General features: G+C 39.8%; 2 protein-coding genes and 1 long non-coding RNA gene across 6 annotated transcripts in view; 1 reads left to right on the top strand and 2 right to left on the bottom strand.

Moving 5' to 3' along the window:
- NT5DC1 (5'-nucleotidase domain containing 1) overlaps positions 1–14,682 on the top strand; it is a 111,024-nt gene extending 96,342 nt beyond the window's left edge. For both annotated transcript variants that reach the window (XM_010979136.3, XM_064486756.1), the window contains 4 exons: positions 4,780–4,898; positions 6,008–6,160; positions 10,931–11,099; positions 12,938–14,682. In XM_010979136.3, coding sequence (XP_010977438.1) covers positions 4,780–4,898; positions 6,008–6,160; positions 10,931–11,099; positions 12,938–13,053 — 557 coding nt within the window. In that variant the 3' untranslated portion in view covers positions 13,054–14,682. The remainder of the gene's footprint in view (positions 1–4,779; positions 4,899–6,007; positions 6,161–10,930; positions 11,100–12,937) is intronic.
- LOC116154389 (uncharacterized) lies at positions 6,155–22,102 on the bottom strand. Of its 3 annotated transcripts, none has more exons than XR_010381258.1 (4): positions 21,079–22,102; positions 17,741–17,795; positions 16,541–16,700; positions 6,155–7,198 (listed from the first exon to the last, which is right to left on the bottom strand). It is a non-coding gene; the product is annotated as an uncharacterized LOC116154389 (long non-coding RNA). The 3 variants fall into 3 exon arrangements; XR_010381259.1 differs by lacking the exon at positions 21,079–22,102 and adding an exon at positions 19,253–21,046; XR_010381257.1 differs by lacking the exon at positions 21,079–22,102 and having other exon boundaries at positions 17,741–18,182.
- A 988-nt stretch (positions 22,103–23,090) lies between these two features.
- Positions 23,091–27,343, bottom strand: TSPYL4 (TSPY like 4). Its single transcript, XM_010979137.3, has one exon. The coding sequence runs from the start codon at positions 27,121–27,123 to the stop codon at positions 25,771–25,773; it is 1,353 nt and encodes a 450-aa protein (XP_010977439.1). The 5' UTR covers positions 27,124–27,343; the 3' UTR covers positions 23,091–25,770.
- Between the last annotated feature and the right edge of the window lie 361 nt (positions 27,344–27,704).

Here is a 27,704-nt window from a genome sequence, read left to right as displayed (position 1 = left end):
CCCACCACCCCCAACAAAGACTTATCTGGCCCCAAACCTCAGGAGTGCGAAGGTTAAGACACACTGGTCTAGTAGAAAGGGAGAGATAACGGTGTTTTTTATTTATTGGTTTCATGTCTTATATAAATCCTTGATGTTAAGAAATAATCAGGTATTAAAATTAAAATAAGAATACTTTGCATTAAACTAGAAAAAAATTTCAGTGTTTTTCCCCCCTTTTCACAAACTTATATTTAAATACATTAACTAAGTATTCAAGAAATGTTTGTTTTTACTTTTATCTGCAGGGTTTTCATATTTTGATCCCAGAAAATCTGTATCTGTTTAATACCTATAATAGTACTTAAGCTGTTTCACAAAGATTTTTATTAAAATTTCGTACAGACACACACATACAAACACCAGTAATGGAAAACAATGCACATTAAAAATACACTGAATTTTTAAACACATTGGAGAGCACAAATGCATTCACTTATGCTGGCAAATTACCACATTTATGCAGTATTTCTCTTTAATTGAAGAGTTATCTGGAGATAAAAGGGTAAATTAAAAAAAAAAAAAACTGTTACCACGTAGAGGTACCTGTCTTACAACTTCTGTGCAGTATATTTTTTTTTCTTTTGGTTTTGCAGTATCAAGTTGGATTTGAGGACTGACATAATGATGATTCTCTAAATTATATTTTCAGACATTATATTCATTAAAAGACTTGAAAGTCATCTTGACTGAATTTATAGTATGAAAATGTTATAAATCTTTAAGAGATGAAAAGTCTGGATGGCTGAAGTAGGACCCAAAGTCCTATCACCACTGTCTATAATGATTAGAATAAAATGCCTGTGGACCCCAAAATATATGGGGTTTCATGCTTTTCTATAGATGTTTGGAAAAGCTTATCTCAGCTTTTTCACACCTAGCAGGAATTAGACTAGAAAAAGATCTCTAAAGTTCTTTCCAGCTTTAGTTTTTCTAGACCTCTGATTTAAAATATTTCGCTGTAAGACACAGTGAATCCTACAGTTTTTGGAGCTAACACAAAATAGTATACTCCCATTTACAAGGCAGAAAGATTGCCAGCACTTTGATTAATAAGAGGATACTGTTCATATTAAAGAATCTCTAATTCATTCTGTTCTGTCACAGTATTTATTTTGCTGCTGATTCTGATTCTTCTGCCTCCAGCTGCTCCATCTCAGTTTCCACTGCTGATTTCCCATCATCTTTCTCTTTAAATGTTGTTCTCCAGCCTTCTGCATTGGCCATCCCTCCTTTCTTCTGCTGTCCTCAGCTCTCCACCATTCTCTGGTTTTAACTGTCATCTACACACTAATGACTCCTAATCCCTTATTTCTTGGCTTCCCTTTTCCCTAACTTAGAGAGGCTTATTTTTGTCTTCTAAAATCTCGATGCCCCACAGACCCCGCATCTCATGGAACTTGACATACCTATAACAACTCCTTAATTTCCCATATTCTGTAACTCCATTATAACTTTTCCAAGTACAGATCTTGCCCAAGCTAGGAAAATCAGTCATCCTTAGGATGATTAGTGCTTTTCTCTCCCTTTCACCTGTCACATTCCTGCCCCTCTCTTATCCTTTACGTGATGGGTGCACTATTACATCAGGTCTGGGTTGTCACGGTACTTAACTGATCTCTCAGCCTTGTAAGCCGCAAACCATTCAACATTCGGCAGTTAATGTTATTATACAATGCAAGTCACTGTCAGTCGGCTCCTATGTGACAGTCCGGTGTCATGTAAATCGCATCACTGCTCTAAATGGTTAAAGTCAAAAGTAAAATTAAGACTGAGGAGGTTGCGGGGATGGAAGGCGCAGCGAGCCAATCCCAGAGCCCGCCGCTCTGCAGCATCCTGAGCACATTTGCACAGGACTGATGTCAGAGGTTGTCATGGAGACGCGAAAGGGGAGGATGGTGCCCCGCGGGTGGGAGAATGAGCTCCTTCCAGCTTAAACCCTAGGTGAGAATAAGAAGTGGGGCCAGGAGCCTCTTCTATGCAAAATTTGTTATTTTCCTGATCCCCATCTCGCTCACTACATGACCCAGCTCCTCACCAGAGCTAAGGCTGGGCAGGGAGGTAAGTGGGTCTGTCCACCTTGCAAGATTGGAAATTAATTTGGGAGAGGGACCATGTTTGTCTTGTGTTGCAAATTACCCCTCCCTCGCGCCCCCCCAATTTGGGAATCATGACCCAACTTGCTGTCTTTGGTCTCAGCTGTCACCAATACGCTGACTCCCAAATCTTTCCCCAGCTCAGATGTCTTTTCCAGAGCCTCACACCGTGTTTTGTCTTGTACACAAGACAGCTCCACTCAGTATTCTGAAATCAAACTGGCTTCTCCTTCCACCTAGGAAGCAGACAGCAACCAAACATGCTGGCCGAGTTGTATTCCTCATCTTCATTACTGCACCATGCACTGAAGTACAGAAACTTCCATTATCTTCACCCTTTCACATCCAGGATACTGTGCATCAAGCCCTGGGGTTTTCTGGTTTGTTTTTAGTTTGTTTTTTCGTAAAATCCTCTTTAATCTACCTCAGAATTATTTCATCTCTGCTGTCCCCTCCCTTCCCTTTAAGCCTTCATCACTTTTCCCCATGAGGCTCTAACTTCTCCCTCTGCCCTCACTTTATACCTCTGTTTCCTTCTCTTGCCCACTGCCCTCAAATACTTTTCTTTGGCACCGATTTCTGTTTGTTGCTTGCTTTTAATTTTTCAATATAGTTTATATTACTCGCTTATTACTGTTAGGCTTACAGTATACCTAGTCACATACACACAGTCTCATTGGCTCCCCACTCCCTATAGCATTCTAGGGCTAATTTCAAATCTGGTTGCTAAATTACCTTTTCATCTCTATTCTAACTGCTCCCTACATGTGCCCATTACTCTGTCCTTGCTGAAATGAATGCCTTTTATTTTTCTATGAGTTTTTTTTTTCCTGTTCTCTCTACACCAGTGTTTCTCTGATTTTAGTGTACATTCAATGACTGTATCATTTCCCCATATTAATTTTTCAACTATTATGTTGACTAGAAATGTACTGGGTTTTTTTTTATTTGTCCATATGCTCTTACAGTAGGAAAATGATAAGATGTACTTTGTTATTTATAAAACACAGGTGTATCCAGAAGCAGATTATAGTTTTCAAAAGCGTTTTAGTTTGATTTACTATTTTGCTTTAACTGATTGTTGTCTTAACCCATCTTCTAGCTCCAATTTGAAGTCTTTTGAGGGGTGACTGTAACAATGAAGTAGCTCTGGGCAGATTTCTTAACTTACCCAGGTATCCATTTCTACACCTGTAAATAAGGGGTAGCAGCCAAGACTTCCTGAACACTGCATGGCACACTGTCCCATATCATGTGCTTCCTCTGTAATAACCCATGTATACAGTCACTCGCTGAGGGAAGTACTGTGATTATTCCCACTTAAAACTGAGGAAACAAATCACACTCTCTAGCCCCTTTGTCCTCTGTTTTATTTCGTCTTGAGCTTATCTTCTAGTATTTCTTAATTAAAATTTTTCAAGTCAGTGTCATCATTGTACTTCTTGCAGGGCTCGTTAATTTATATTATATGTGGAAATGCAGGTTCATATAACTGTTTCCCATAGACCATGAAAAGTGTGAAAGCATTTGGGTTTGTGCAGATTGTGCTTGAAACTTCCGTGAGTTTGCACCTTTGATTGTACAGCTTCCACTTCAGCTGCAATGCTTTCCCAGGCCTCGCTGGCTCTCCAGCGCTGGGATGAGGAGTTTCCTGAGTCCTGCAGCGTCCCAGGCCTGCCCTGCACGGCTCAGCACCCTGCAGAGCAGCTCCCAGTGTAGGGGCTGGAATGGCGGGGTAGGGAGGAGGGGGTGCATCTTTCTGTAAAGTGAGTTTTTTGTTTTGGTCTTTGCGTAAAGAAGGGTTTTCTCCTCTTTGTTAATGACTGAGTCCCAATATTTGAAAACTTACAATTCTGTAGATTTGTTTTTAATAAGCAGTGGAAAGATTCCCTTCTCACTGTTCCTGCAGAGTGGGTCTCTACATATCAAATGTGAATTTGCTTTAAAAAATATTTGCGTAAATTACTCATTTTCCAGTTGCTACCAAGCCCACATTATTTACATGGTAAGACATTCTGTGCTAATACAGACAGACAGACATGCGAAATAATTGGTTTTCACTGTGTTTCTCCAGGAATGTGGTGAGTCTTCTTAGACTCTTCATGTTAGGCTAATACATAATTGGTTTATGACCTACTCTTTAGAGATAGTAGGGTTTTCATTTGACTGTGCGGAAGAATTCAAAAATGGCTGCTGGAATGTCAACCAAATAGGCGTAAGTATTTCTTGACCATAAGCTACCGGTTGCTGTGATGGGGCTTTTAATTATCTGTAAATGTGTTTTTAGAATTCTTTGTTCAAAATACCTGAAGTCATGTAGAAACTCACCTCATATTGTTGTGATGTGGACTCATCACCAGTCATGGGGGAGGCTCTGCCTTTGTGAGGGCAGAGGGTGTATGGGACATCTCTGTACCTTCCCCTCAATTTTACTGTGAACTTAAAACTGCTCTAAGGATTTTTTAAAAAAATATATGTTATATCCATGAAGTGCTTATGATATATAGGTGATCACTGGATGCCAGCCCCCATCTCCATACAGTTCCGTCTTGTACCTGTCCTACAGCCATGCCACAGTGTGCTCTGTCCAACTGGGTGCTGTCCCTTGATTAAAAAATGTATGATTGTCAAACTGTACTTTCAGAGAATGACGAGGAGCAGGAGGCACTGCCATCTCTGGATAAACCTGGCTGGTACTCCCAAGGGAACGCTGTCCACCTATATGAACTTCTGAAGAAAATGACTGGCAAACCTGAACCTAAGGTATGTTCTGACTGAGGTAGAGTCCTTTATGGCCACTTGCAGATAGAAACCATTGTGAACTAAAACCATAAATCTACATGCATTCAGCATAGTTATCTATGAGGGAATTGTCTGCCTCTATCTACCAATCTCCTCTTCTACCAATTCTGCTTAAATAAGCCTTTCCTTTCTTGATGTGCACTGGGTCTTTATCTGTAACAGAAAAGCAGAGATTCCAAGCAGGCCACAGACCTAGGGGATATGCTGGATCAGTGTGTGGAATACTTGAAGAATGACATCCTGATAACTGTCCATCAAAAACATTTTTATATATGAAACAAGTAATAACTAGTTATACTATAGACTAGTCTAAAGACACACTGGCTTTTGACATCCTGGTCACATTATTGATGTTGGACTTTGGTATATGTTTAACAGCAGGACCCTTTCCTCTAAAAAATATTTGCCAGGAGCCCCATGATCAGGAGAGGTCACGGGGTCACTGTCCCTATTCCATGGGCTCCCACACTGTCATAGCCCCCTGGGGACTCCTGACTTTGAGGTTCTGGTTCAAATTCCCTCAGCTTTGTTTTCTCATCTGTAAATTGAGAGGTGTGGACAAGATCAACAGGGCTTTGCCTCAGAACACCTGGGAAGTTTCCCAGAGTCCACTTGCCCAACCCCACCCACTCTCAGAGATTCTGTTTCAGCGGGTCTGGGTGGGGCCCAGAGACTTGGGGAAATCGGTTGTGTTGCGCATTCCTTCTAACCTAACCCGCTGCCCCTGGCTGTCTCCAGTATTTCCCCCACTCTTCACTGGGCAGGTTTACCTTTAACATACAGTCTCTTTCATTTTTTCATTGAATTGAATTAATTCACTAATCTCCTGCCTTTCTTCTACCTGCAAATGAGTTGTGTAACTTTCTACACCCGACACCTGATTCCTTGTGAATCAGACAGGATAAGGGGATGGTCACCTGTGAAGTTCTTCAAGGAAGTTTAAGATATGTATGCAACTTTTACATGTCTTACTCTGATTGCTGTTGAGGAATTTTCTTCTGCCTTCTGTAAGATGAACACCTCTCTCTCACAATTCCCATGTCTCAAACAGAATTGCTGCTGACTTACAGGTTGTTTACTTTGGTGATAGCATGCATTCAGATATTTTCCCAGCCCGTCATTACAGTAACTGGGAGACGGTCCTCATCCTGGAAGAGCTCAGTGGGGACAGAGAAGGGAAGCCTGAGGAATCAGAGCCTCTGGAGAAAAAGGGAAAGTATGAGGTAAGGGTTCTCTTAGGCTGTTTCCTTGAAAGAAAAAGCCTTATGTTTGACATATCCTGAAAAGTGCTTGTTTGTGCCTAGAGTGATGTAATCTCTTGGCATGTATTGTGATCTCCATGCCACTTCAGCGCTACAGTTGATCTTGCTGATAGTTTTTCAACAGTGCCCAGACAGTGCTGTTGACCATGTGTCTGTCTGCCCAGCGCTCTGCCTTCACCCAGAGCTGTGGGACCATGGGTGTGTTTGGGCTGATGACGAGACAGCCAGATCCTGACTCACTATAGTTACCCTCTGTCTCTTCTGCTTGGCCATGAACTCTTCACGGGGCTAACATAACTAAGTTGGTAGCTCCTTTAGACTTACTCCTGAGCCACCTAGAATGAACTTAGGTGAAGACTTGAGGGAAAGAAAAGTAAAACATGCCATAAATCTAGAAAGGGAAAATAGTGTATAAAAGCAAAAATAAGCAAGAAACAAGGAAGGAATGGGAGCACTTGGCTAAGTGACAGGGTTAGAACAAAGGCCTCAGAAGTTTCCGGGCTTACCCCTGAGCTCCATCCCTCATACTGTTGAGGTCCTAGGAGAAGTGGAGTTGTAGAGGACGGATTCCCTTGTCTGCTGGGGTCAGAGACATGTGTTTTACTTCGGAACTCCCAGCGGTGGCCCAGAGCATTATGTTGAAAAGCCAAAGCATCTTTGTACTTCTTGACTCCAAAGTTACCCTGGTCTGAGTGAATGCCGTCGTGTTTCTGGAGTTTGTTTTTAAGGCAGTATTTGTACTGACGGGCCCATCCTAAGGATCTTTCAGGCCAACTTATATATCAGATTTATGAAAAATGCTGTCATACATAGTTTTAGTTTAAGGTAGATGAAATAATTATGTGGGTTTTTTTTTTTTTTCCCAAAAATTATCTTTTAATACAAACCCAGAGCCACAACTTCTAAAAGTCAGACTGCTGTCATATTTAAGTTCTGGTCCATTCCTCTGCATAGCACACTTCTTCCATCCTGTCTGAGCTCAGATTCTTTCCTGCTTCCCTGTGGAGGAGAATGCAGACATCCTCAGTTGCTGCAGCAGGAGGGGAAAGTCCGTAAAGAGAGCTGAACAGAAAGCAGCATCTGAGGGGTCTTCTATTTTGTGATCATTAAGAAAAATGTAGTTTAGTTTTTCTAACCAAATGTCAAACACAGAACATAAATAATATGCAGTCTTTGAGGGAGTACAAAGTCTGAATGCAAAAGGATTTAATTCCATATTTCTGGTTACTTTATTCGGCCTAACTGGAATTTCAAAAGTATAATTAAAAACCAAATTAACCAGATCATTTCCAGATTGATGGTGTGAGCCAGAACGTTTACATTTATTATGTTCTGTGGAATTTAGCATTTTGTTTTGCTTAGGCTTGAATTCAGTTTCTCATACATGTACAGTAGTTTCCATCCTCAATAAAACCATCTGGAATGTGAGCATCACTGTCACCTCCCTTCATTTGTAACAAAAGCTCAGGATAAGGACAGAGAACATCTCAAATGGCACTTCAATGTCTTTGCCTAGAAACTTTTTCTAAAATCTTAATACATCTGATTACCCAGTTGACCATTAAAAAACTAATTCCCATTTAAGATGAAAAATACTTCATAATAAGGAAAGGCTACTTGATCTTGGTGATTCAAGTATTTTGGTGCCTGCTGATTCTTCGCAGCCATGATATAGTTCAGTTTTATATAGCAGCAGTAAATATTTCAATATTAGGGACATTTTCTCCTTTGTTCTCATAAAGGGCATAATGAGTTTGGAGTTACATTCTTCTTTCCAGTTACTTTCCATGAGATATTTTCAGTTGGTTAGGTTTTTTCTCGGGGCTCTTTAACTGTAGATCTTGTTGATAAAACTAAATTACAAGTTAGGTAGAAGAAATTGGTTATATTCAGGTTTTTTCCTTCTTCTTAAAAACTTTTTTCCCTTTCCATTGTGATCAGTGACCATGGCATCATTTATACACACATATACCTTTTTTCCATTTTTAAGACTAAATGAGTCATTTCTGACTCATAAAACTATGGAAAGAGAAAGTTACATATGTAACTTAGCTTACTTGTGTTTAATTCTCTGTCCTATATACATCCTTAATAAAACCACTCACTGTGATTGAAACAGGATTTGATGTAACTCTCTACACAGGACATATTTCAGAACAATACTCAAAAATTTTATCACAACTATCAGACATAGGAGCTTATTGGATTAGCAGAGATCTCTTAATAAGGCCACTTGTTATTAAACAAACAACCAGTCTGACAACATTCTCTTGCTCAGCAGATACTAAGTTTTTAATTTGTGCAGGTGCCCCTACTGTGAATATCAGGGACTTACAACTGAGCCATGCACAGGTCCTTTTCACAGACACTTCACAGTCTGTGGATAAAGCATAACTGCCTGGAGAGGGTGTACACTATAAAAGAATTACAGACAAGACAGGGTGGGCGCTTCACTGAGGAGAGTCAGGGAAAACCTATCATGTAAATTCTAAGTGAACATTGACAGGCAGGTAGATTTTCAGCTGATGGAAATGATAACACATTCTTGTTTCAGAAAATAACATGAAATAGTAGGTGTGCAGAGATAGTAACGTACAGGCTACAATACACCGTCTTGGCCATAAAATAGCAGGTGTGTAGGTCTGTTGGCCAAAGGAACCACTAACAGTTTTTGAACGTGGGAGTAACAGGGTGGAAGCTTGCATTTAGTGGCTGTGTGAGGGTGGGCTCAGCTGAGGGGAAGGGATGCTGTGGGAGGCTTGTTCAGCAGCTCATACTGGAGGTAACATAGACATGAACAAGTGACAGTGGTCAGAAAGGAATGGAGGGAGTGTGTGGCTGATGTTCTGGAGGCACAACTGATAAGCCTGGTGCTGGTGATGGGAGTTAAGACTCAAAACATAAATGGTTTTCAAAAAGGCACAGGCAACTGGAAATGATGGGTTTTACTCATACAAATAATGGAAGTCAAGGGAAAGAGCTGGTTTTGTAAGGAGAGGGATATGACTGATTTAATGTTGAATCCCATTTCTTTGAAACAGTTGGAGGATGAGTTCAAACTGGCATTTGGAAGATAGGAAAAGCGAGGAAAGTTGGGACATAGATGTCTAAGGGAGAGAGACTGGAGAGAAAGAGAAGATAGAAATGTGGCAAGAACACTTACCATTAAAGGATGTATCTATAAGATATAAAGGCTTAATGAAAATAGTGCTCCCTGTTGATATGTTCAAGAAATGGCATGATTCTTTTGATTAGATATATACATTTTATATTTGAAAAAATGAGTCATTAAAAACTTCAACATCAGAATGAACAAAGATTAGCATCCATCCAGTCTGGCTGCTATAACAAAAAAAAACAGACTGGGTGGCTCATAAAGCACAAACATGTATTTCTCACAGTTCTAGAGGGTGGGAAGTCCAAGATCATGGTGCCAGCTGATTCACTGTCTGGTGAGGCCCGCTTCCTCACAGACCACCACCTTCTCACTGTGCCCTCACACGGCAGAGGGAAAAGCTAGCTCTCTGGTACCTCTTATGTGGACGTGAATCCCACTCATGAGGCTCCACCCTCATGACCTAAGCACCTCTCAAAGGCCTCACCACATAATCACATCATCCTGGAGGTTAAGATGTCAACATATGAGTTTTGGAAGGGCAGAAACATTTAGACAAGAGCAGCATCCATACTACTTTGAACCAGAAAAGGCGAACAGGTCTGTTTTCCTCTTTTCAAAGGAATAAAGTGCAGTCTAGACTCTATATCTCAGTGTTTGCAAAGCTGTTATCTACACATAGTAGGTGTGATGTGAGTCATTTCTTCTCAGACTCATTATTTTAGAAAACACAATGAACTAAATAAAGTTCCCCTATATGTTGCTCTTTAAACCTTGTGAAATTATTTAAATACATCTTAAATGTACACTCAGAAGCACAGGTGTTCATATTTCATACTGCTCTTAAGTATCTTTGGTGAAATCCAAATAGATTCTTGCTAAGTGATTTCTAAATACCACCTAAACAATCTTCTGAAAACATATTTTCATCTTCACATTTTGCTTCACAAAATGAGCTCCAACACAAAGAATCATAAATCGAAAGGCATATTTGGGACTCTGTGCTATTCCAAAATGAACTTGTCATCAGAAAAGAATGACAGATTTTATAATATAAGGTATATGGATATGATAGGATCTTTTCAATTCTTAATTTTATCCCATATCCAAAAAACACTGACAAGTTTTGTTTGAATGAGTCTTTTATTTAGTCTGTAATTTTTCTGTGCCTGCTTGGTCCTAGGCACTAAGCCTGAGGGATGCACTAATACATAGGAGAGTTCCTAACCTTATATAGTGCATAATCTGTGCAGGGTAAAAAATAAATAGTATGATAATTGCAAGATAGCATGAATAGTAGTAATATTAGGGATAAACTCAGGGTGTGAGGAGATGGAGGAGACCTAATCCAATCTAAGTGTGGGTAGTCAAGGAAAACCTCTTGGGGGAATCCAAGCCAGATCCCAAAGGATGAGAAGGAGTTCCCAGACAAAGCCAGGGGAGAATACTTCAAAGGACTGCTGAGCTTTGTTTTACTTTTTATATAGTATATAGTCTGGTTAAACAACGGAAATTCCTACAGAGTTTTTCTCTTTTGATTTACTTAGTGGAGGGAAAAATTTACAATGAGGTTGAACGCTAAACAACCACAGTTTTTATTCCATTTCTTGTTTCAGGGACCGAAGGCAAAAGCTCTAAATACATTATCTAAAAAATGGGGCTCTTTTTTTATTGATTCGGTTTCTGGACTGGAAAATACGGAAGACTCCTTGGTTTATACGTGGTCTTGTAAGAGGATCAGTACTTACAGCACTATTGTGATTCCAAGCATTGAAGCAATAGCAGGTAAGGGAGAAAATACTTTGAAAGCTTTTCCTGTTACTGGACAGTAATGACCTGAAGTACTGGAGTTCCTTTCTTTAAAAGAAGAAAATCTGCCCATGACTTTGATAGATTTTTCTTGGGAAACATCTAGATACGGCATTGTAAGTAGTTATGACCTGTCTGTCCACTGGAGCCAATTACAAATGCTGGACAATTTTTTTTTTTTCCTTAAGTCTGCTTGAAGTCACAGGATAAAGGTACAGAAAAATTACCAGGACAGGATGCTAAGGAGGCCAAGTAGGGTGAACCTGACTTTGGGGCTGCTTTTTCCCCTGACTGTTTGCTAACTCAAGAGAGGGCACCCAAAGACGTAAGTGGGCCTTTTCGGTAGTTTCATGAACCTACAGGGGTAGAAAGTGGAGTGTAGGGGTGGGCCTGGCGGACTCTCTCAGCCTGTGTTGAGTCCCTGAAGGAGGTTGCCTTGCAGTAAGCATAATTTGGAAGTAAGCATTCACAGGGACTAAAGCTCAGCGTTACATCAGCTGAAATGAAAAAACAAACTTGATACTCCCCCTTAGTCTCTTAAAACCTTTTTGTATTCAACGTAATGTTTATTTGTAGATAGTGTTAGACTTGGTTATCTCATTGACATTTAAATGCTTAGAAGCCATTTTTTTTAAATTTGCCACATACATTACCATGATGGTTGGTGTATAAGCATTTTGATAATGTTATCATTTTAACGTTATAAGTATATAGGAAAGACTGAGAAAGAGGTGGCTGGGTCAGCTCTTAGCCTCTATCATTTTGGCAGCTTATCAGAAATCCAGGACCTTAGATGTCCTTACTTTAGAAACTCAGTTTTATTAATTTACTTTCAATGCCTTTTTAGTGCATGGCTCTAATTTGAAGCAGTGAAGACCAGCGAAATTTAGTAATACTGAATTGTTTCCTATGTACACTAAGCTTAGCTTTCTCTGTCATCAGAAAGGCAGTGTTCCTGCTTCCCAATCTTTAGCACTAGTTTTCTCCTCAGAAGGAGTACCTGTTTGGGTCTTGATGATTCTCACTTTAATATAAAGTATAATTTTGATGCTAGTATTTTCAAAATACTCAGTACTACCAAATGATGTCTTACTTGTGAAATTGTGAAATAAGGATTATTACCCAGTATCTGCATGAAGAATGAATGTCATTACACGACATCTATCATAATGTTTCTCTTGTAATATTTCTGGTAATGGTTCCTTGAAGAAACTTGGGAAGAAAATATCTGAAGGCTAGCTTTTGAGAGATTTTTATGAAAATGTCACAATGTCCCACTATCAAGAAAGTATGAATTTTATATTCTCTCTCCCGATTCCCCTTGTGGCTCTCAGTGTAATGTTGTGCATATTAAAATCCTTCTTTAGCTAAGCATTAAAGATCATTCTTTTTTTTTTAAAGATCATTCTTAGTAACTTATTACTAAGGGCTATGAAGATTATTAGTTTTCTCATTTACCAGTTAGTCTTCTCAGTAAAACCTGAGAGATATTTAAATATAAAAAAATTAGATGAGTGTTCCTATTTTACGTGTTAACTTTTGTGTGGAGAGTTTAAGAGTTTACTTAATATTTAGAGCTCTGAAGATGATTTGCAATATCTCTAAATGTCATTTGACTTAAACATTACTGTAAATTTTATAGGGAAAGACATCTACAGTCTTCAGTCTAGGTACAACCTATCCAGGGAACAAAAGAGTATTAAAATTATGAAACTCTAAAAAATGTTTTATTATCAATGAGTATCAAATTTTTATTTGTTTATATTTATGAAAAGCCTTTTGAGATATGCAGAATAATTTTTCTTTTTTTCCAGAATTACCTCTGGACTACAAATTTACAAGGTTCTCTTCAAACAATTCAAAAACAGCTGGCTATTACCCAAACCCTCCATTGGTCTTATCAAGTGATGGGATGCTGACAACCAAATAAACTAACTTTACTGAAAAATGAAGTGAAGAACCATATATGCAGCAAATGTACTGAAAAACTGTTAATTTTCAAAAAAAAATACTGTAAAATGCTTTATAGGAACAAATTCATAATGAAAAGTGACCAAGAAATTGATGTTTTTCTATAGGGCCCCTTTCTAGATGGATCACCTTGATACCCAACAACTCTCATTATATTAAAACCTCTAAATCTTAGAACTGAAAAGAACCTTATTAATATTTTCTATACCAGTAGTTCTGAGGTTAGAATCACCTGGGGATATACGTACACGTATCGTAACAGGTACACATACATATTCACACATTTGCCTAGACCAGTGATTCTCAAAGTGTGGTCCCCAAACCACTATCATAGCAGCACCTGCGAACTTGCTAGAAATGCAAATTTGCAGGCCCCATCCCAGACCTGCAGAATCAGAAACTCTGAATGGGACCCAGCAATCTGTGTTTAATAATAGTGTCATTCACACTGAAGTTTAAGAACCACTGGCTAGACCAGAACCTCTGGACATTGGTTTAATTGGTCTGGGGGTACAGATGAGCACTGACATCTTTAGTTATGTCCCAGAAAAAAATGCAGCCAGAATTGGGAATAACTGATCCTACATCTGTTCTTTCAGTTTATGGTTAAGAACACCAAGTCTAGTGAGAGCAAATTATTTTTCCAAACTATCAGATTTTATGCTACTTTTGTGGTTTGCAAAACAAGGAAATAGACATGATGTCTTCTGAGACTACACAGCCATAATGAGATAGGGATGTTTGAAGAAGCCACGTATTTCAACCTCCAGTGTTACCCATTAGGGTTTTTTCCCTCCCTAATAATATTAAAGGCTGTTCATTTTTATTCACTTTAAGGCATGTATTCTCAGTAGGACAAAAATTGGTTTTTGGAGTGAAAAAAAAATCTTAAGATCGTGGCCCTCCACATCTCAACTCAGTAAAATCTTATTCTTCAGTATTAAATTTCTCTCATTAGGGAGAAATGTAATTTAAAGCTAAATTTGTTAAATCTCTCTCTTAGGGTAGGGGGGTGATAATGAAAAAACGAGATTGAAAAAAATTGCTTTCAGGGGTTTTGTAGTTATACTACCCTCCAGAATTATTGTGTTCTTATGTGTTATGTATAGTCAGTCATATTAATAGTTATTTGCTTCAAGATGTTTGGAGCCAGATAATGTTTACAATATAAATTCCTGGCTATACTTTATGCTGTAATTGCACTCTGTTAATCACTAACAGTATCAGAAAACACACTGGTCACTTTCATTTTACTTGGATTGTAGCAGAGAATTTAGCATATTGATGGATGCAATGAAAAGATAAATGTTTTGTTATATTTTTAAATGTTCAAATAATCCCAAATACATTGTGGGGATGAGTAACTCAGGGTAGGTAAACAGTTACTGAATTGTTTTTTCCTCAAAGTCAGTAGCTTTCCTTGATATCTACTGGTAAACGTTAATGTATTTGAAATTGAATTCCAAAATCTCATTGGAATATGACAAGGAGCATATACAATCAAGCTTAGGGCTAAATGTAAGATGCGTTTCATGTATACTTTCAGTAGACATTTGATTTCTTTTAAAAATAAAGTATTTTTTCCTTATGCATGTTTATTTTGTCAATGGCAAAGGATAATACATCTTTAAATGCTTATAAACTGCTATTGTTAATATAAAAAATGAAAACTCCAAAATGAGTTAATTGTACTTTTTTGGCCACTGAGGAGTGGAAAAAAAATTCTCTCAAGTCAGAAGTTCTAGTCCTACCTTTACCAGTACCTACCTAAGAAATCTGAACAAGTTACCACCTACATCAAACCTCAGTTTTTTCCATCTTATCAAAAAGAGAAGGCTAAGAGTTTATTTCTAAGTTTCCTTCCACTTGTCTAGCAGAATCAGTGCTTCTAAGGAATGCTGTTTGTCTGTTGGACTATAAACTTCTTAAATTTTTGTTTCTATGAAGTGCCAGTGTTTGTATATGAAGAGTGAAAATAAAAAATGGCATAATAAAAATTTTAAGGGGTCATTAGAGAGGAAAAGCTGTGCATTCTTTAATAAAGTTACATGCAGTAAAAAAAAGGAGGAAAATGATATAAACGGACAGAGGACTTAAGTTTAATATTAGCATACAGGCAGACATTCATCGTCTAAAAGATACCTACAAATAAATGCAAAGGAGCTGAGATTTTCTTTGGTGGCTATTGTTGATCTCAGCAGAGGAAAGATCTGAATGGCACAGTGGTCAAACGGTTTGTCAGAATTTAGTATTTGGAATATTGCGGGAGCAGAAACTCAGCCATGAATTGGCAATCTAAAGTTAGTTATTTCTGAATTTGTTAAACTCTAAATTGAAATCGTGTCATTTCCCCACCAATATGCATATCCAGCAATAACTTTATATATATTTAAAGCATATGCAGTTGAGCCTTGAACAACTGGGGTTTGAACTGTGCACAGTCCACTTATACTCAGATTTTTTTCAGTAGTAAATACTACAGGACTACACTGTCCATGGTTAGTTGAATCCACAGATGGTGAACCAGGAATACAGAAGGCCGACTGTAAGATAGACTCAGATTTTCAACTGCATTGGCACCTCTCACCCCTGTGGTGCTCAAGGGTCAACAATATACACATATTATAAATGGACACATATATCTATACATGTATACATATATCTTAGTGAACTGGTTTGAGTGAAAATTAAATCTGTATTTTACATAACAAACCAGCACAAAAGGGAATATCAAATGATTTCTTTTATAGAACAATGCTGACTTTATGTTAGAATCACCTGGATACCTTTTTTGTTTGTTAAATGTGTGATATTACAGTAATATTCCCTTACTTCTTCTCAGGCTCTTCTTGAGCACAAGGTTGTCCTAAGAGTTGGCTTCCAGATAAAAGCAGGACCTGAATGTATTTGAGAGTTAACTCACCCAGTGTGGTCCAGTTGCTGCCCCTGAAAATCCTTGGGCATGGTCCAGGCACATAGGGTGAATTCAAAAAGATGCCCGTTTTTGTTGTTAGTCTAATTATCCTCAGAAGTAATGTTTTTTTAAATGATAACGAGCATTGACTCCTCACCAGGCTAATTCATGTGCCTTATCTTATTTACTTCTATAGCAACTATATGAGGTATGTATAATTATTAAAATTTTACAGATGAGCAAATTAATTCAGAGGTTAAGCAATATGCATGCTCCAAGTTGCACTCTTACTAAAGAACAGAGTTTATATATAAACCCAAGTTTGACCCCCAAAACCATGCTCTTAGTTGACTGACACATAAAAATATCCCAATATTGAATCTGGATTGGGGCAAATTATCGGCATAAGACCATACTTCAATTTAACAATCACACCACGCTAGGACGTGTGAAGGATTAGAAATAGACTCGGGCTCTGTTCTAAAATAATTTATAATTTAATAAAAAAAATTAAAACAAATATCTAACTTACCTAGAAGACTAAGAATCTCAGGAATCCTAAAATATGTAATGAAGTCTGCTCTTCTTGGAATCCATAATATGCTAAAGTCATCAGTAAGCAGGTCTACTCTTTCTTCATATTCAGGTTCAAACATTCACCTTGAAAATTTAGCGCATTTTCCTCTCTGGTGCTGAGGAAACCAAAATGGAGAAGGAATAATGAGAAAGGGTCCAAGTAAACTTATCAGGAGATGGGATATCTGGGCCTAGAGAGAAGCCGGTTATCACTTAGGGTGACAACTACAACACAGACTGCTTGACGGTCAGGTTCTTGTACCATGTACCTGCTCTCAGACTAGTAAAAAAAACAAAACAAAACTTTATTTTGTTTTCTTGGTACTTTGGCCTTGGTACTTCCTTGGTAAATACCAAAGTTTAATGAAGTTTAACAAAACTTAATAGAGAAGGAATAAATTACTAAGCACCTGTTGAAAGCAATCACCAAGTTGTATCAAAAGTAAATATTCAGGGGAGGAGAGTATAGCTCAAGTGGTAGCGCACATGCTTAGCATACGGGAGGTCCTAGGTTCAGTCCCCAGTACCTCCTCTATAAATAAGTAAATAAAACAAATTACCCCCCCCAAATAAATGAAACAATTAAAAGATTGTTTTTTTAAGTAAATATTCATTCTCTAAATTTAATAGAGATGTTAACTTTTTTTTATAGACTTAGCAGTAAATTTCAGAAGTGTAATAAGTCCTTTTGGTGCAATTACTCTCTTCCATGATGGGAACAAAGGGCCAATTTCATTCATTTATGCAGCAATCATCATAATTATATATGTAAATTCAGGAGTGTTTTAATCTATAACTATAGAGTCCTGTTATTAATTAAAATAAGTGATAAAAAAAATCCCGTTCAAAGACCTCCATGAATGGGTTATGAATAACATTTACCCGTTACCTAATGCAAGTACACACAGTGAGGTCAAACAATACTGCAACGTCAGAGTTTGAAGCAGAGAAAGGCTTATTGCTGGGTTGAGCAAGGAAAATGGATGGCTCGTGCCCAAAAAAACCTCAAACTCTGAAGGGTTTCAGTTGAGCCTTTTTAAAGGCCAGCTGAGGGAGGGGCGGCCCAGGGTATGGGATCAGCTGTGCATAATTAACTGGTTAATGGTGATCGGTTAATGGTGATCAATCCTTAGGTGCCAGAAGGTCGGGCTACTACCTGTTCATAATCATCAAGTAGTTGGTTTCTTCCATTTGGTGCTGGTTTTCAGTATCTGAAAAATTAAGGAAACATGCATGAGATACTATTATCTGGGTACTTCAGAGAGGAGCTACAGTAGAGAATGCAGGGGAACAGTCTGTCCTGGGGTGGTGTCTCTTGCCCCAGGTTCAGATCATATCCCTTGGTGCTAAGCCTCCTTTATATTTGCCTACTTATCCACTTGGGGGAAAACTACTCAGATATTGTCAACAGGCTCAATGGTATGGTTAATGAGGAAACACTATATAGGCCATACATTTTGTCACTTACACCCAACTGTTACACAAGCATTGTACATGTGCTTTTAGCAATAGACTTAAAGCAAGCGTTATACATCATGAGTTGTTATACTCCATGACAACTCCATTAGAGAACTCTGTCCTAAATATTGAGGGCAATACTGATAGGGAGACAAACATTTGGTAAATAGTTCAATTAGAGAACACAGATTAAAAGCCAGTTAACATTTCTTGGGACCTAATTAAACTTAAAAGCTTTTGTACAGCAAAGGATACAAACAAAAAGACAGCCTACAGAATGGGAGACAATATTTGCAAATGATATGACCAACAGTGGACTAATTTCCAAAATATACAAACAGCTCATACAGCTTAATTAAAAAAAAAAAAGCACCCAATCAAAAAATGGGGAGAAAACTTAGACATTTCTCTAAAGAAGACATCCAGATGGCCAATAGGAACATGAAAAGATGCTCAAAATTGCTAATTATTGGAGAAATGCAAATCAGAACTGCAATGAGGTATCACCTTACACCAGCCAGATGGCCATCATTAAAAAGTCTACAGATAATAAATGCCGGAGAGGGTGTGGAGAAAAAGGAACCCTCCTACACTGCTAGTAGGAATGTAAATTGGTGCAGCCACTATGGAGGACAGTATGAAGGTTCCTTAAAAAACTAAGAATAAATTTACCATATGATTCAGCAATCCCACTCCTGGGCATATACCCAGAGAAAACTCTAATTTGAAAAGATACATGCAATCTTCATACAGCACTATTTACAGTGGCCAAGACATGGAAACAACCTAAATGTCCATCAACAGATGACTGGATAATGAAGATGTGGTGTGTATACATATATGTGTGTGTGTGTGTGTGTGTGTGTGTGTGTGTGTGTGTGTGTGTGTGTGTGTGTGTGTATACATATATATATATAAATATTACTCAGCCATAAGAAATAATGTAATTATGCCATTTGCAGCAACATGGATGGACCTAGAGATTATCAATATTGAGTGAAGTAAGTCAGACAGAGAAAGATCATATGATATCACTTATTTGCAGAATCTAAAAAAAGATACAAATTCTATATACAAACCAAAAACAGATTCACAGACATAGAAAACAAACTATGGTTATCAAAGGGGAAAGGGCAGGGAGGGATAAATTAGTGGTTGGGGATTAACAGACACACATTACAGTATATAAAATAGATAAACAAGGACCTACTGTATAGCACAGGGAACTATGTTCAATTTCTTGTAATAACATAATGGAAAAGAATGTGAAAAGAAAAAAATATGTGCATATATATGTATAACTGAATCACTTTGCTATACACCTGAAACTACACTTCAATAAAAAATTAAAACAACAAAAAAACCCAGTAACATTTCAGACAAAAACCAGTTTAATCACATTCATCAGTTCACTCAATCCCATGTAATCAATCCTCCTCACCAACAGTTCCATGAAATCAGAGTTTTCAAACTTTTAAAATATCTTACCCAACTCAGCAGTATGATTTAAAAGAAACCTTCACTTGTCAAAAAGTCCTTTTTATGAATCTTCTTAAAGATGAAGGGGTTTTGCAAAGCATCAGCTTACCTGTCTATGAATGATAGGCAAAAGATCTGATTACAGTGTTACTAAGAACCTTAATCAAGTTGCAGTGACATACAACAGTCCAAGATAAATAGAATATGACTGACAGCATTATACCAGGACATATGCAAATTCCAAGAACTCCACATAATTTCTAGAATATCTATAGTAACATTTATCAATACTTTCTAAGCTGAGGAGGTTTATCACTCATTTGACAATGCTTCCTGAATAATTCAATGTACCAGGCAATCCTAGTTAGTTAAATATTTTTCTCTGAGATGTCTCAGGAGCCTTGAGCCTTCTGAAGCATCCCAAAGCCAGCTGACGTCAAAAGAACTTTAATTAGAACTTGATAGGAAGTTTGTCAAAAATAACAAGTTTCATACAATCTGTTATCAGAAGCGTTCTAAGTAAACTTGTTCTCTTAACAGAGAGGAACCAAATCCATCCTACACCAGGCCACTTTTAATAACAAATGCATTTACCTGATTAAATTTAATCTAATCTCAGCCCAACCATGCACAGAACTCCTTTTTTAGGAATCCCCTTCTACAAAACTTCCACAGTTTTCTGTATCCATATTAGTTTGCCCCCCTTTATCCCCCATCTAGAAACAACCAGCTCTAGGACCAAATCACTTTTTTTCTTTAACAAAAGGCAATTCCATTCCTCATACCTTAATTGAAGACATATCCTACTTTCTACTGTATAACAAAATGTTTCCTTTATTATTTCTTGTAGCCTTAATTATATATTTAAATTAGCATCCTCAACTCTTAAAAATCTTAACTTCTAAGTGAATGTTTCAGTATCTTATTTTGTTTAGGAATGACCTAGTTTTCAACTATTCAATAAACTTCCATCATTTAACCCAATCCAGAACAACTCCAAATTTTCAAGTCACCAAATATCCAGAGATCACCTTTAAGTAGAGAGCCCCAAAATATAAATCAGTTCCAAAATATTCCTCCAAAAGCACTTATCTCATCTGCACTCAATTCACTCATAAGAATATTATACAAAGCTAATTAAATTTTTTTCTTTCTGCTGACAAACTGCAACAGAAACATGAACTTACTGACCTTAAGAAAACCTAGGTACAACAAAAGACATGTCTGTATTGATTATACGTACAAGCGTAAGCTAGCTTTAATATCAGATATCAGCCAAGCTGGGCAGTAGAGACAGCTCTGGCCTCGGTCACCCTAAAATGATACACGTGAAAACACAAGCAACAAATAACCATGGTAGCACAATCAGGAGAGGTACAGTCTAAAAATTCCACCTCCACTCGCAGATGGAGGCCTCCAAAGAGACCGGCCCAGCTCTTAAAAGAGAATGGACCCAGTGTGGCTCACAATGAGCACAGAGCGGCTCACTTCCCACAAGAGAATGAGCCCAGGTGGAGTGGAAAGATTCCCCAACCTGAGCAACCTGGGGCCACTCACCCGCAAGCGATACTGAATGTGGACAGTAGCTCCGGATGTTTCTCAGCTCCAAATAGCTTCATTCAGTGGGCGGCTGGTGCCTGTCAGGGAGAGTTCCCCATTTCACAGAGTGAAGTGAGCTCCAGAAGCTGCTGGGGACACAGGGAAGGGGCTGCCCCAGCGAGTGTCGGCCTGCCACGGGCACAGACTCCCAACCTGGCTTCTGCAAAACTGTTATCTAAGTCAAGTTTATGTGGTTGATGCACAATGAGACCACACAATACCTAAACATCAGAGCCTGGCGCAGAGAAATGTTTATGCTGGGCCAAGGAAAGACAGATGTCTCCTGCCCACAAAACCCCAAACTCCTCAAAGGGGCTCAGCTGAGACTTTTTAAAAGCCAGCTGACAGAGGGGCGTCCCAGGGTGTGTGATTAGCTGTGCACAATTCACTGATTGGTTGATGGTGATCAACCCTTAGGTGTCAGAAGGTTGGGCTGCTACAAGCTCATGAGCATCAAGTAGTTGGTTTCTTCCATTTGGTGGTGGTTTTTAGCATCTGAAAAACTCAGGAAATATGCATTAATTACTGTTATCTGGGTACTTCAGAGAGAAGCTACAGCAGAGGGTATGGGGAGGGGTCTGTCCTGGGAAGGCCCCACAGAGTCCTGCTAAGTTACACTTTCAACTGAATACTCATGTAAATAGGGTTTTTGTTTTGGTTTATGCCAAATTTAGTACAGATGGCTGTGGTATAGTGGAAGGTACCCTAGTTTGAAATCAAAAACTTTAAGTCTGTGTGATTTGCATCTTAGGCAATTTAATTCAACTTTCTGAGCCTATTTTCTCAACTGTTTAAATGGAGATAGTAAAACTTGTGTCGGGATTTTGAAGGTAACATAAGAACACATGTAGAAGTGCCTGACTCTCTCTCAGATCTCATCAGACTGTCAGGCCAGGGAATGCATTTCTGATGCAAAATCAAATATTGAATGCTCAAATTGTGACTCTCTGAGACCAAGAACTCAGTAATTAGGAATATTGGTAATTGTTTGTTTTTAATGATGAAAACTGATTTGAGGAAACTTGAGTCAACTGGAGACAAAGCAGAGACAAAAGCAGCGGCAGCAGGAGTAAAGAGGAGGAGCAGGGGCCTGAGTATGGAAGGTCAGAGAAGACTGCATAGGTGTCTGGCCTGAGCTGAATACCCAGAAACAGAGAAGGATGCCCAAGGATATTCTGTTAATGTAGGAACTAGGGAAATTATGAAGTATGTTGTGGGTTCTGTTTGTTGTGGGTTTTGTCCAGCAAAAGTCCCACCGTGGAAGAACGAAATTACTCAAGACTTTATCAGGTCAAATTTGTTTTAACTGTTTAACGATCTCTAACTCAAAGCAGTAATTTGGGGCCATTTATGTCAAGTTTTTGTTTAGATGGCTAAAAATATTCAGTCAGTCATTTATACAGATCTTGAGGCATCCATCACTCTCTCTACTACAGAGAATGTTTATCTCCCAAACCTTCATGTGATAGCTGCTGAACAGTAAAAATTACTGGTAATCGACATTGTGATGCTGATATCATGTTTCTAGACATTGTATTTCAGTTGTAAATTTTTTTGTGATTGTTTTTTTTTTTAGAGCACCACACTGTTGCAGGAAAAGAATTTTAGTACTTACAGAACACCCATTGGTTAATTCTCCCAAAAATCTATCTTAAACTCATTAAGTAAAGAATGAGCCCAAGGGGTGGGGCGGGGGGGGGGGGCTGCAGTGGTGGTGTGTGGACATAGTTAACATAAATGTAAGTAAACAATAATGCCATGGAGAAGTTTTCCCTTGAATACAGTATTTTAAGTAAGTGACACAAATCAATATATGGTGCTTCAATTACCACCAAAAACTACACTGACTGTATAGGAAATATGTTTATAAGTATGTAGCGTGGCTTCTACTGCTTTTTTTTTTTTTTTTAAGATTCAGGACAAAGCTTACTGTGATGACTTGATAACTTTAATAATTTTCCAACCATTCATTAGCCTAGACAAAACAGACAGAACTTTATTTATTTTTATTTTTTGGTGAAAATAAGAAATACAGCAGAGTAACATTTATTTTTCCTTCGAGCACATGGGAGGAGACTACCATACTATCGTTGTTTAGTTTGACAGAGCGATTCTACAAGTACTTACTTAACACTGGTTAGGAACATAAGATGTCAAGTACATTTACTAGGACAAGAAATATCAAGACAACAGAGTTGTTTTTCTGTTTGAGAATACTTTCACAAGACAGCAACAATTTGTAAAATTTCAAAGATCACATTCAAATCATATTTCTAGGAATAGAGCTATATAGGAAGAGAGACCAGAGCAAGCTGGTATATTAGTGAATATTCACAGAAGTCTTCATAATGCACAGGAAACAAGCTTGATATTTTTGCACACATTCTCAATTACAAGCAAAAAGCTGGCCTGTAAATGTCAATTTTGCCAGCAAGTGAAAATGGAGAAAGGAATTAATAGGACTTTACTCACAGTGAAATAAGGAGCATATACCATTAGTCGTTCACATTCTAGAATAGGAAACATTCAGACTTGCATTTGTGTGCACAAAAATCTACTGGTGAATTCAAGGAGTTAGGAAAAACTGGAGGAAAACCAAACTCCTCCAAGCATCCTCTATAAACATTAACCACTTTCATTCTCCCACCTCTCCTGGGAAAAACCTCAGGGGCCTCCCCTCCCACCCCTGACCCTGCAGAGTTCGTCTTTCCTGTCTGCCTTCCCAAGCCCACTCCACGGCAAGCTCGTTTGTTTTCTGGGCTTTCAGTTCCCATAGCTAGATCACCCTTCGCACTATTCTGTGTCCAGACATCTCAAGCCCAGGGGAGCCAACTCCACACATTCCTTTATCCTCTGGGAGGGAGGCTTGGCAGCTCCCACAATGCAGACTGCAGCCTGCTCCCTCATTTGTTAGGTCAGAAGCAGGGAAAGAAATGAGGAAGCTGAGGACTGAGAGCCAAGAAGGCCAGGCAGTAGGATGGAGGCCTGTGGGACATCAGGGCAGTAATAGAATAGTACAGAGGACAGGGGTGATCCTCAAAATGCTGCCTTGGGGGTTATTTCTAAATGGACCAAGGCCCATAAAAGAATTTTCATGCTTAGAAAAGTGGAGTGAAACTAAGATTTGATTGCCTTGATCACAACCTGCTCTGGGTGTGTCTTGAAGCCATCACTGTGAGGCTCTTCTGTCTCTCCTCTCAGCTTCTCAAACTAAAGCTCAGAAAACACACAGGTTTTGGAAAATGGATAAGGAAGAGGATGGGGTTGTCAAAGCTGGCCCAAAAGAACAATGCCTGTAAGTAGGCATTAATCTATAGGTCTCCCTTTGAAATGTTTCAACCTTGCTGAAGGCAGTGGGATGGACGCATGAGGGTAGAAAAATACAGTAAGAGATCTGGAGTCCCATATACAGTACATTTCTCCTTCTGGACACAAGCAAGGGGAGAGCAAATTAAAGTCTGCTTTGCCAGTTTTGTTTTCTATTTCTGAGCTATAACTTCTTCGGAGAGGGAGGAGGGGTGGAGGGAGAAGAAAGGAGGGAGGGATGGGGAGGGGGAGACAGAGACAGAGACAAATGCACACAGGCCCCACAGACTAGAAATACCTCTTCCTTGGTACCCTCAGCCTGGCAATTGTGTCATGTTCGGAGTGGGTCCAGGAGGGGTTAAGAGGGGGCCTAATAAAGTTGCCTACATTAAGGGTGGTTTGTTGCTGGGGCTCAAAAATTCTAACTGCTGGAAGGGACACCCCACCAGCTTTGCTTTGGGCTCCTGACAATCGAGTTAACAGGTAACCATTTGGAAGGCAGTGAGGGGGCAGTTCCTGTGCACTGCCCACGAGCTTAAGTTCACAGATAGTTCCTGAACAGGCAGGCAGTGGTTCCTGTGCAAAGCTCATCCAGAAGGCTGGGATCAGGTTTGGGTGGTCCCTATTACATGCCTTCATACTCACCAGTACCTGGTCACAATGCAGAGTGACCAAAAGCATAAGAAGACCAACATGACAACACAGAACACCTCTCATCTGTTACCTCATTCATGCCTAGTAGCCACCACCAGCCAGCTGCTTATTCTGCCAGATAACCAGCAGGGTGGATGGCATGGGCCCAGGAAGGCAGTTGATAACCAGTTGCTGGGAGCCTCCAATGTCCAGTTTAGGTTGATGGCTGGCATCATCTAGATCAGCTTCATCTCGCAGCAGTGAAACTCAAAGATCTTGTCATACAGTAAATGGGTAACAGGACAGCCAGCATAAAGTATGAAGCCTAGCTAAGTATTTGCAAAGATGTATCAAGCTTCTTTGTGGTAGATAACCACTTTAAAAACTGGGAGAAGGCCATAGTCACAGTGCCCAGGGCATGCAAAAGAAAGCAGTACAAATCTACACAGTATCACGTGCCTGGCGTAGAAGAAGTGGAAGGCCATGCACTTGGAACACGTAACATGATGCAGAACAGCAGGCAGCCCCAGAGGAAGAAGAGCGTAAGCATTAAAGCAACCATCTTGCAGTTGATTGTTGACGATTTAGAAGGATCAAAGGACAAAATAATCCAGTGTGAAGAGAAAGGAAGACTGCATGCTGTTGGCTAAGCACAGGTCCAAGAGGAGGTGGCAGGGAAAACTATGCAGGAGCTTCTCACAATGGCACAAGTTAGCCAGACTGGAACCTGAAGGTTCTGGGGCTCTCCACTGGCTGCCTTGCTGGGTCTCGAAATCCTCTGCGAGGCCCATCACCCATCAGGTAGTATTGGAGAGGATTGGGCCACAGTTCTGCTTTGATAATCTCTGCAATCCTGTCGAATTCTAGGAGGCTGTGGTCTGAGAACCAGTTGAAGAAACTGGGGATAGTGTTGCCTTCCCGGTTCCTGTGGATATGGGACTGAGGATCTTGGCCGCGGTGCCAGCGGATTGGAGTGGAAAGAGACACCACCCGGCCAGAGGATCTGCGCTCATATTCCTTGACAAGCCCCTCATTTCGGAAGTAGGGGTTGCTCTGAAAGATGAACTTGAATTTGCAGCCTGCTCTGGGGTGTTTAAGCTCTTCCACCTCCAAATTGATCATGTACCTCATCATCTCTTCATCTTGGCCACTGATCATTGGTGACAGCTGGGGGTGGTTCCGAAAGGCAGTGACCCAGAAACCAGGGATATTTTGGATAATGAAACTTCTGCGCTGCATATGGAGCCTTCGCATACGGCCAAATTTGCGCTCCAGCTGAAGGAAGGCCCTGTCAGCCTGGGCATTTACGTTTGACAGCTCCTGATCGATGGCCTCCAGAGAATCCATGCAGTTATTGATCTTTGGGGCCCGGGCCCGGGTCTCCTCTTTCACTCCTCCTACCACCTTTTTCTCCTTTTGCATCACCTTCTTTTCCTCCACCACCTCCTCTGCTACTCCCTCCTTTTCCGCTGCCGCTGAAACAGTGCACTTTTTGATCGTCATTTCCTTGGCCTTCGCCCCAGGCATCATCTGAGACCCTAACCTCCCTGCGCCACGGGCTTCTGGAGCTTTCTCCCCTGCAGGGTTGCGCAGCTCTCTACGCAGACAGCCATTTTCCTGGCTATTGTCGTCTGCCACTGAGGAGGCAGAGGCTGCTTCCAGGGCCTCTGCGGAAGCCGGAGCTTCCTTCTGGCTCGCTTTGATCGCTACACGCCCGCGACTCCCAGCAACTCGAATGCGGAGCGCAAGGCCACAGCCCGCGGGGTCCCGGGGTGCGCCTCCCTCTGCGGCGGTCTCCAAGCTGCCCTCACCTGTGTCCGCCATCACCGGGGTCGCTTCGGTTTCCTCGCCCTGACACTGCTTTAGGTCCGGATGTCCCGGGGCATGATCGGGAGTAGCGAGGCAGCAGGTTTCAGCAACAGGGAGGTTGTTGCCCTCATCCAGGCCGCTCATTTTGGCAGGAGTCAGAGCTGCAGGAGAAGAGAGTCCCTTGTCTTCTGCAGAAGCGGCGCTCCGCCTCTCGCCCCACCGCTCCTTTACACCCTGGTTGGGGGAGGCTACCATGGCAACCTATTACGTCAAGACGGTAGCGTCTTAACATCGCGCGAGAACTCGTTGCGCCTTAAGATTGTGCTGTCAGTGGTATTCCTTTGTCTTTGTTGCAAAATGTTATGAATTCCGTCAGCCTCAGAAAGATTTGGCTTACATAAATGGATACAGACCAAAACCCAAGCATATAAGAACTGTGTAAATGTGGATTTCTAAGGTTCTGAATGAATTTCTAAGGCACCTAAGCTATATTGTCTTTTAAAATATTTACTGAAGCGCTAAGAAAGGTTAGTTAATTGTCTAGTCAGGTAAGCTTATAGGGGTTCTCGTGCAGTAAAGTGGATTCTTTAACGTACGTATTCATTGCTATTACCAAAGAATTGTGATGAGCAGATTTTGAGAAAAGTGTTGCTGTGTTTAGGGTGATGATTTAAAAAATTAAGAGCAGCTAAAAGAGAAATTTCATCCTAACAAGACATAATACAGGATCATTTCAATTTGTCCTAGAGATTTTAAAGTTCATGTACTTTCTCAAACGCCTACGAAGCAACTGGACAATATTTCCTCTTCCTTTTAAACTAATATAAGTAATAATG

This window comes from Camelus dromedarius, chromosome 6 (genome assembly GCF_036321535.1).
Source record: "Camelus dromedarius isolate mCamDro1 chromosome 6, mCamDro1.pat, whole genome shotgun sequence".
In the NCBI taxonomy this organism is placed as follows: Eukaryota; Metazoa; Chordata; class Mammalia; order Artiodactyla; family Camelidae; genus Camelus; species Camelus dromedarius.
Note: the sequence above shows the minus strand (reverse complement) of the source record. Positions and strands in the feature narration are given on the sequence as shown.

Coding starts and splice junctions, on each gene's coding strand:
- TSPYL4 (XM_010979137.3), bottom strand. CDS start 27,123: ATGGTAGCCTCCCCCAACCAGGGTGTAAAGGAGCGGTGGGGCGAGAGG.